At 33.2% G+C, this 11,072-nt stretch overlaps 1 protein-coding gene across 1 annotated transcript in view; it reads left to right on the forward strand.

The window, feature by feature from the left end:
- LOC108972558 overlaps positions 1–3,516 on the forward strand; it is a gene marked incomplete at its 5' end in the record, with an annotated part of 12,082 nt that extends 8,566 nt beyond the window's left edge. Inside the window, 3 exon segments of the mRNA XM_018939188.1 lie at positions 77–1,200; positions 2,920–2,978; positions 3,173–3,516. Coding sequence (XP_018794733.1) covers positions 77–1,200; positions 2,920–2,978; positions 3,173–3,284 — 1,295 coding nt within the window.
- Positions 3,517–11,072: the final 7,556 nt, after the last annotated feature.

Below are 11,072 nucleotides of genomic sequence, written 5' to 3' on the forward strand. Positions count from 1 at the left end.
TTGCGTGTTTCTTCCTCGTTTATTAATTTCCGTTTAATATTTAATTTCCATAAAATTTCTCCACCACTGTAAATAGTGAAATCGGCTGCTTCTATAGAGGCTCGCCTGCGCGAGATGCAACGCAAATTATCGGAAATTGCGGAAATACCGAAAATACTCTCCTCCACACTCGCCACCGTGTCGCAAACATTCGAGAAATTGAATCCCAGTGATTTGCAGCAACACCGCAAGCATTCCTACGATGAGGATGCACTGGATTACGAGCTAAGTGGCGCCAACGCCGAACAACGTCTCAAGTTGAAGGCTAAAGGAAAAGCAAACGCCAAAACCGCTGAGCCATTCGGTGGCGTGAAAATGTACTTGGCAAAAGACTCGACGCCGGAATCGGATTATGCATCGGAAGGCAATTATGAATCAAATGAAGCAGACACGGATGACGATTATGACGTTGCTGATGTCGGCGGCTGCRATGATGCTGACGACAAAGATGATGATGAAAACGTTTGCGAGGGTAGAAATATGAAAGAAGGTAATGGAGCGAGCAAAGCAGCCTATTTTGAGCACGTTGAAAGTGGAGCAAGTAATTACAATTCGCGCGCAACGGATCCGGTAAAAAACAACGCTGGCAGTGAGGCAGAAGCCGCAATACCATATGCGTTTGTGACACGAATTAGACCGGCCAAGTCAAGTCTGCCGCAGAGCAAACAATATAAGCAACAACATCATCAYGACAATTTCAATGTCAGCGCTAATGCTGTTGAAGATGACAAAGATTACGACGATATAACGACGACGGATGATGAAGCTCAGGCTTATGGAGATGATGATGACAACGAGGATTCYGACGAAGATGTTATAACAGCCAGACTCGTTAGTGACAACWCAGGTAGTAGTGATGTTGAAACGGACGCCGCTGAAGTGGCAGGCAATGGTGGTGATGACGATGACGTTGCCACTGATGATGACGAAGATTTCCTAACTGCCACCTATACCTGGAATTTGAACAAAATACCTAAGTTACAGTTGAATGACGAGAAACAATCCAGCGACGAAAGCAATTCATATAAGGATCAGATTGACATGGATGACACGGATGAGGAAAAGCCGAAAAAGAAAGCGCGTTGGTGCCATGCTGACGATGACTTGCAGAAGGAAAAGCATTTGCAGTGGGTCGATGAGGAGGATGAAAAGGAGAAGAAGGTAAGTGTCGTYTGCTGTTTCATAAATATTTGTGTGCAGATTTTTCTGATTTGTGTGGTTTTCTGTGAAAGGTGGTATGAAAGCCTTCAAGCAGGAAGCTTTTAAAATGGCTAGTGTTTGCATTATGTGTGCGCTGTCAAAAGTGAAGCGATGAGCTRTAAAGTTTGAGGATAAAATTACTTTTAATAACCTAACGGTGAATCGGGTCTGCGCTTGGCTTGAGTACTTGTGCTTATTTATTTTATTATTGATCTATAATTTTAATTACTTCAGTAAGGCCAATAGCGTTTTATTATGAATGTTTCTTCCTTGCAGACTATTCAAGTGTGTTGGTTTTTTTTGGAGGTTTTGGGAGCGTGAAAACAAATGATTATTCCATTTTTTATTTTCTTTTAAGTGGAATTTCTACTTTCAATACCATCTAATACGTAACCAGGCTACCTTTGAAGAATAAAGTGGAGATAATCACCACAAGTTCTAAGAATTTTTTTTTAGTAAAAGTGTTAATAGTTAATTAGAGTTGTCGTTTGATTAAAATTTCTTTCAAAATCGAAATTTAGGCAGYTGAATATTCATCAATGCAAATTACAGTGACAAATAGTAAAACTAAGCATTGGAGTACGGTTAAAAAACGTATCAGAATCGGGTACTATGGTTGGGTTAATTTTCGGTTTAAAGTCAACTGTGTCTAAAGCAGCCTACGTTTATAAGACTTTGAAAGATATTGCTTCATTCCAACGTTCTGCGGCCCTGAAACCTCAATAAGATCTTGCAAACGTTTTTTTTTTTTAATAAAATAAATCGGTTGGGGAAATCTATGACATTTTTTATTTTTGTGAAGGAACACTCGATTTCTTGAACTTAATTTTCGACGCTTTTGAAGCATAAATGGGTCGACACTGCAATACTGCAATTTCACGTTCGATATTCGGCATATTTTGCTTACTGATGAAGCCATTCACTCAGGAATGAACCTCCTCGCTGAAGATAATTTTTTCGATGAAAATCCGGTTAATTTTCAAGTTCTTGCTCAGCCYAATTCACGAATATACMATGATTCTGAATGTYAAGCGGCCTTAGTTCTTGCGTCAATTTGATCTTGTAAGGATGTAGGCCAACTAWARGCATTTCTTTGTCTCTCTGGCACKGGAACATTTTGTACTGTGTCTGTGGGTTCAGAGCGATTATGGCGACCATAAATTGGACGTAGCGCTCTTAAAGTTTAGGYCTTACCTTACTGAAGAGAAATGTCAAAATAGRCAATAACRCAGTRAAAGTTAAAGAAACAGTGTTGGATAATCGTTGCGTTGGCATCACAGATATTTGGAGGCTCTCAACATCTCTTATGGATCAAAACAACATATTCCAGTATGAATCGTATAAATACGAGGATCTGATCCTTTTGCAAAGATCACGCCAAGTAGAGGTCGCAAAAAAGATGCTTGACAACGTAGCTGAGTTGAAAGTCATTGAAAGTCATTTGATGAAGGTCGTCTCAGCCGAGACTTATAAAACGTTTTTGGGAAATTGAATTAGGCGTTGCTTGTAGTGGCTCAAAARAAGTTTATTTTTAAGGCAATAATAATGATTTGTAATAATATACATAAAAATATTGGATTGGTCTTAAACACGCCTATACTAGCCGGTTATAAGTCAGCTAGGTAATAAGGAATACAATATTTTATTTCAAAAAAGTTAAACTTTTTTAACATTTTTCAGTTTGCCGATAAATTGGAGCGCTCTTGGCCGTGGGCAGATCGAGAGAAGATTATTTATAAGTAAGTAAACGAAATATACTAAGGTGCGTACACTTTTTAAACTACCTAACTATGAATGAACATAAATCTGGTCAAATCTTGTGACTATATATTTTGTACAGTATATAGTGTTATTTCCTGCATCACTTGCACTTGAAGTAYATATATTAAGTGCAACGAACGTTACTCACGAATTATTTCCATTTTCTTCTCAGACAATCAACTTGTCACCTGGTACGTCGCCGTCCTTTGGGTTTGGTTGAGCAGCGCATCAAATTATTGGCTAAGCTAAATCTTAGCGACAGCTTGGAACGACAGCTGCAGTGAAATTAAATCATTGCTTAGACAGGTTATTGGCAATAGTTGCATTGACATTGCGGAATCGGTTTGAGATGCTATGAGAACTGCCATTATTAATATACTGCTAGTCAAATACATATTATATATTGTTTATATATTCCTTATATTTATCGAAAGAATGTCATATTAAATCGTTATTTAGCTATATTAGCGCCCWTTTGCATATTTCATTTTGAATAAAGCGTTGTTTTTAAAAGAGCCTGGCGATTTAATTTAAAGTGAACGAGTGACAAAGAGGGGGATATGTCCAAATTTATGTACTTATTTATATACATATTGTATATTTGAACGAGCTATTGTAAATTTTTTAGGTAAATAATTTGAAATAGGCATTATAAAATAAATATGAGAATTTACTACTGTGGGCAAAAAATAGTAAGACTAATAAATCTAAATTTCGCGCGAAACCTCATTCGTCGACATATTTTTTTAGGTTGCTATGATTGTATTTTCCTTTCATTATGACATGATTTCCTTAAGCAGAATAAAAATTCCTGATTAAATCAAATAATGTAACCAGAATATTGAGAAATAACACTTTAAATATTATAAATGAACAATAATTGTTACAATACCGAAAAAGAAAAAAAAATTTTACTCCACCAAACATATACATACATATATGTAACAGCATCTGCTATGTGACCTTGGCGCTAAAATATTTCGTGTTCCAATTCCCATATTGTTGCTTCTTAAAATTGCACTAAACGAAATCTGCGTAGTTTGTTATTGTGATTTGTATTTGTCATTCCTYATCTTCGTCACAGTAACCACTAAACATCGTTTCGGTTGGTTTGTTCCGGCTTGTTGTTGCATAATTCGAAGTTTACAGAAATTATGTGAGAGGCTCAATTTAAATTATTGTAATCCTCATTTCCTCTTGTAGTGCATTGTAGTAATTCGTAAGAGAGGATTGTTAGGTGCAAAATGTTCTTAGTATACGAACATCGTTGATTTTTGTGCGTGAGTTAATTTGTTTTTATTTTTCATTGCTTTTTAATGGCAAGCAAACGTATTATTTTGTCTGAAGGTAAGAAGAATTTTCATAAATATTTATATTTTTATGATATGTATTTTTTATATTTATTCAGATTAATTTATTAATTCATTACGTGCAGAACTAATTTTGTATGTAAAGAGTTGTATGAAATTTTTATATAAAGATATTTATTTATGTTTTTATTGCACAATATTTTGTATACGTGTAAGCCAATTTTAAGCTTAAGGGGGGGTGCCTGCTTTAGAGGCTTCAAAGAATCGATTGTTTGGGGTTTTTTTTCGGAGGGAAGGAAATAAGTGATAAAAGCTAAATTTCTAGGTTTTATGGTTACATATTTAAGCATCATTCACAAATGTTTTGTATTCGAAATCTTTGATATTCTGCCTTTAGGAAGCAATTGCCCGATGCTTCTTGCATGTGCATTTACCGGACGGTGGGCAGGATGCAGGTCGCAATTTCTAGTTATAATTTATCTTCTAGTTAAACTAAAAAAATTCCAAAAAAGGGTAGAATTTAAAAAAAAAAAAATTAAAAATTGAAAAAAGTGTTTTTTGACCAAAAAAATTTTACCTTGTGTTGTTTAAAAATATGGTCAAACTTGACTTATTTTAATTTTTTTAGTTTAAATAGAAAATAATTTAATGCCGAAGATAATTAACTTTGCCCAAATTCCATATGATTATATTTAATTTTTTTTTCTGTCCCGCCAGTTAAGAAAAATCGTAAAAATGAAAACAGAGAAATCGAGAGTCAAAGTTTTCGCTTTCTGGCCAATCGCTCACATACATATCTGCTAGATGCACGGTCAATATTTCCCTTCTGGCTTCGAAAATATTTCGAATTCCCATCTACAACTTTGGGGACATATTCTGAGATTATTTTGTAAAGAGATTTAAGCATAAAAAAATCGAACTTTTGCAGCTTCTAAAGCAAGCTCCGCCCTTAACATTCAGTGGGAATCTTAGTGCAGACTTATACAAACGTGTTCTTGTTGTAACTTCTTTATATACTTACAAAAAAAAAAAAATAGTTTTTGTTAGCGCTTGGAACAATTAAAAAACCATTTAATAACGAATAATTATTTCAATCTATTATTATTATTTCCTTGAAACATGTTGAATAAACCGACTTTGATAATATTTAAGTATTTTCTTTTTGAAGAATTTTATTATCTAATTGGACTGTATTGTCTCSAGAATATTATTTCCATTGTAGCATACTTTTAGGCGTAAACTTTCTTAACCCTTATAACTCACCTTGAACATTTTGAGTTTCAKTTGATTATGTTGATGTTGTGGCAGCAGTGAATATTACTGTAGTAATTTTGAGAAAGAAAAGAAAAACTCCGTGTCCATTACGTTTCTTTGATTATCACTCAAGGCACTGGTTTTGCCTTTGCTTTCACATTTACCAATTCTTATCTAAATTTGAAAAATATTTTTGTTCTACATTATTTCAAAGTTCAGAGACCTCACGTTTTCCAATTATTTGGATGAAAAGTGGATAATTGAAAACTTTTAAAAATTAGATACTAGTACATATATATACATATACATATGTATGTATATTCCCAATTGTGTACGAATAGTATTTTTACGGCAAGTCAGCCCGTTAACATAAAATGCTAGATTCTAAGCAAGATAAAAAATGTTACTTTCCAATATTAAGATTTTTAATGTATTATATTACGTTATTATGTTTTTATATAATTAAATAGGATATATTTACGTATGTATATGATAAATAGCTTAATTTTAAAATCGGTACTTTATTGCATATGAAATAACCACAYTAAATTCTCAATGTCTGTTCGCAAGACTGCCGCGAAGCAGAWGAGCTTAGAATTAAATAGCGCGTATGAAAAGGAGTATCAGGAAACGTAAAACGATGGCAGCTGTTGTAACAGACACATTTTCATTATATATGTATGTTGTTGTTTTTCGATTATTGAAAGCTTTGTTTACAAATTGTTGMAATGCACCAGGCGATCATGAATCAAAGGTAAGAAAATAAATTCACTCCGTATTTCTCTCACACAAAAACAAACTGATTGAAGTTCGAATAGTGCAAAAACAAAGCTTTGCTGTAAATATTGCAAAGAGTAACATGCTTAGTATTTGTTATTTTAGGAACGACTTGGGATATTTGGAACTAATTTGTATTACTGCAGAAGATGATGTTCAAAGCATATGATGAAACAACACTTTTTGCAGTGTTGTTATGTGCTCTCTCATTGGGATTGCATCGTATATGACAAACCGAATGTACGGTATCATAAGTAGCAAGAAAAAATAAAATAACAACTATATTGTATACTATATGCCTCTTTAGGAACAATTACACAACTATAAAAAATTATATTTGTTGCTAAAATGAAAAAAAAAATTAACAAGCTTTTTATGAATAAATATGGCGTACTCTTATATAAGTGAAATATATGTACTGTAGTCTTTATTGGCGTCTTGTTCTAAATATAACTATTTRCTATTCATTCTTATCATTTAGGATTTCACATTTTTAGAGTTTATTCCTACTCTTTATTTGGAACCCTCAGCATTGCAGCAAGARTCTTAAAAAATATTACAGCCAAGAAAAAATTGTATTTAATACTCTYTCAGATATTATCTGACAATTAACTGAAACGATCATAAAAGGATCACAATAAAGAAAATAATATTAAGTCCAAACAACAGCATATWTATGATTGCTTTATATCATAGGAATGATATGAAAATTGGAGCTGATGTCTGTTGTTATGTCGCTGAATAGCGATAAGCTCGAAGGATTTTTTATATTCGAAACACTTACTGTTTGTTATGTTTGCCTGGTGGTAAGCGATGCTGGCTGCCTTTTTAAATTATATTATTTATACTAGAATACCTCCCAAATATTTTCTCAGCCTCTTAAATATTTTCACATATTTTGTGCGAAAAATGAAAGCGCTATGTAAGCCAGGGAATCATAAAAGAGCGCCAGTAAGAAAAATTATGAGTTTATAATAACAAAATAAGTGCGTTKTATAGTGTTGTTTAGGAACGAAATTTGAGATCGGAACGAGGTGTCTTTTAGAAAAAATTTTTAAATGGGAACGAATTTTTGTTTTTATAAATTTATTGTAGCAAACGAAAACTAGTATTTTCAATATGTTCGAATCAGCTGTTGCACGGTTTTGTACGCCTAGTAGCAAGTGATACGCTTTACTTTGTAACTTGTCGAAATTGCATAGCAAATTCTACTTTATTGTTTTTAATCCCATTCGATAAGTTTGCATATATTTCCTTAAAAGTTCTGCACAATTTATCAGGCGATCATAAGAGCGACRCAAAGAGTGGAAGTGGAAAATTGGAAATTCGATATCGAAAATCGAACTTTTAAATTTATTATTGTTTTAGGAACGAAAACTGAAACCAATGGGTGTTGTTGCGGCCAATTTTAATATATTACTTTCCGACACCTACAGTGCTGTTATGTGCACCTGGTAGAAAAGACGTTTTCGAGGTCTCTGTTATTGAAATTGACCTCCACTCGTTGTAAAGATCAGGTGGAGAAGGACTTAAAAACTAAAAAACTGCGTTATCAGTACGACAATTACCAGGATATCATTAAAAACCGCAGGTACCAACCTAAACCCAATGTCCAATARTAAAATATATTTAGCTTAGAAATTACCATAGTTACGATTTGAGATTCGGAACTAATTTTTATTGGTATACCAAAGGCGCTTTACTGAAAGCGAAGCACCTGTTGCTTTTTATGTTCACTTGGTGAATAGAGATGATAAAGTAAGTAAAAATCTTTTCGGAGCGCGTCTGTRATGATGATCGCGATAACAGTCGCTTCGATACGCTATATTTCCATGAATTTTCTCCGAAATAYATCAGGCGATCATAACAGATAAAGGGAGAGAGAAAGCATGCACAATCGACTTCGAAATTCGAAATTTGATACTATTGTTTTAGTAGGAACGATTTGGCAACTGAAACCAATGGGTGTTTTTGGCAGTTGCTAGCAATTTTAACATATTTGCGACACCTACTGTGTTGTTATGGGCGCCTAGTAAACAGTGAGGCTGCAWTTTATTTTTTGTTTTTTAGCAAACAGCGGATGCTGCTTCCGTCTACGGCGGTTGTTTCTGAAAYYCCTTGTGCTAYTTTGATWCGAAACCTTTTTCTTAACCTTTCCCTTACCGTTCACGCCAAAATGTATAAATGTACACAACCATACGCAATTTCTTTTTTGTTTATACATTTATTGCCTTCATCTAATCATCATATCAAATCATAATACACAAGTTTTAAATGAACTTATTTGGCTAAATATCAAAATATGTTTGCTTAAAAAGTATTACATGAAAATTCAGCAAGTTGCATACTAATTAAAGCCAAGTTGGACWTTGCACACTTAAAATATATAGTTTTCGTTTGCGAGCTTACATCGCTGCTTATTTAATAAACTAATTAAAAATATGTAATTGTTTTAATAACATTTGATTTATCTAAAATTATTTAAAATGGCTTATAGCAATTAAAATGCAATGCAATGCGTGAAATAAATGATTTGCCTGAAGAAAGCGTTAAAAAGTAATTTCAATTCAAAGTTGGCATTCCTGATTTGGTGAGTTTTAAATTTTTAWTACAGACACACAACAATTTACGTACAATTTCATTTGTATACTTTAATATACATTTAGTGTTTTAATTAAAACTTAGTTGTCACAGTTATTATATAATATTTTGAATTTCTTTTGTTACCCCTTTTTGCCCAATTGATTTACCGCGACATTTTGTTGAAGACTCTCTCATTTTACTTGCTCTCAACTCGTCTTTATATGCCTACAATCACTCTACTTAGTTTTAGAGTAATTTGCACCAATTTTAGTTGCCGTAAAAGCTCATTTTTTGATTATATTCTGCACGGATTTGGACGACTAAGTATGTACTTAGATCACAACTCTTTCAGCTGTTATGGAAATATTTGACATTTTGCGCTATGGTATTGCTGTTTTCAGTACTGAAAGCTGATTGCTGACAGTTGACTGCTGACAAATGACTGTTGACGGCTGACTCCTGACATTTGGGTCAACGCTTGCGAATATCTGCTGCAGCTGTTGGTCGTTTACTGAAGGTGGCTTGTCTTAAATTAAGTATTAATCTAAAAATGTTTCACTAACAATACAATTAATTTAAGCTAATGAGGAAGTACAAATTGTCTTATTATGTTTATAAATGCAAAATTTAAAAACCTAGAAAATTTGAAAGTTAAATGAAGATAAGGAATAAGGTTTGAGTGTTTGTCAAATAGGACAAATTTGCTTAATATAGTAATTTAAATAAGTTAATATAATTTATAAATGATTTATAATAGATAATTTTAATTTTAAGGCATAAATCGTTAAACATATATTATAATATCTGTAGTTGAGTGAATATAGATTTTATTATGCTCTAATAGTTTTAAGCTGCCGCCGCCAACATATACAATCAATTTACAGTGATTGACATAACATAAATCCAAATTTACTTTTTTACTATAAAATAAGGTATTTTTTTATAAACTATAACATACTTTTACTAAGTGTTCCAAGGCAGTTAAAGGAAGACTGTGTTCATTGTAACCCATTGCGGTTGGAAGAATGCAAAAATTTGAAGCTGGTGAAATTTCTTTATCAACATGTAAAAATAGCGTAAGTCGAGTTATGTTAATGCGATATAAGCAGTCTYCGATTCGCCATTTCTCTGCCCGCTTCAGYTCTATTCTCTCAAATATTACGTGCAAAAGTTACATTAACACGTTGACTGTCAGTTAATGACCGGTGATCACGGCAAAAATTTACTCCAGGTGTCAAGTAAATAAATACATTTTGCGCTTTGACCTAATCTTGTATTACCGGTGAAACATTGGCGACTGGAGGTAGTTTTTTGTCATGATCACCAACGTCAACGTCAATGCTACCAAGTTTTGCTTTGCATATTTTCGATCAGTTGTACTATTATGAATGGTTCAAATGACAAATATGAATAGCGTTTTTTTTTCTTGTATATTTAAAAACATTTTTAGTAATTTATGGAAAAAGAAAATGAAGGGTTGCTGCAACGACTCTTAACGCCAATAAAAGAATTGTAAATTAAGAAGCGTCAGAAAACGTATCAGTTCAGGGTTGCACTACAACTGCTCCCCGTTAGTTTGACCATCTGGTATAGTTTGTTCGATTCACTGGAGAGTAATGTTTGACGAGTCRAAAGCAACTATCTTAAGTTATTTTTGTCAAGTATTTTAAAGTAAAGTAAAAATAGCACAGAAGAAATCATAAAACACCTATTTCATCAGAAATAAAAATCAGTTACTTTGGGAGACTTTCAGAATATCTTGGGGTGAATATCGAAATATTTACCATGACGAATAAATTGTTGCATGTTGGTTTATTCGTGGTTCGAGAAGCTAATTACCAACTTCGTTTCGTTTTATTATCGAATATACTTAGTTATATGGTATATGTGGCGGGTTCACTTGGTATTCTTAAAGGTTGATATACCGAAGAATTTAAGAATACACACAGAAAATTTCCTGTCGTTGTGGTGAATATTTTCCAAGTTACACGTAAATTTGAAAAGGCATTTCAGAGTGCTTGGGAGTACAAGGCCAAACATTGCACACGTTTTTCTGAAAATGGTGCTTTCAAAGTCGGTGAACAACATTACTCGAAACGACTAATTAAAGGAAGATTTTTTCTTAATAATAAATATTTTTTTATAATT

The sequence above is a fragment of the Bactrocera latifrons genome, unplaced genomic scaffold, assembly GCF_001853355.1.
Source record: "Bactrocera latifrons isolate USDA-ARS-PBARC rearing strain unplaced genomic scaffold, ASM185335v1 scaffold_409, whole genome shotgun sequence".
Taxonomy (NCBI): domain Eukaryota; kingdom Metazoa; phylum Arthropoda; class Insecta; order Diptera; family Tephritidae; genus Bactrocera; species Bactrocera latifrons.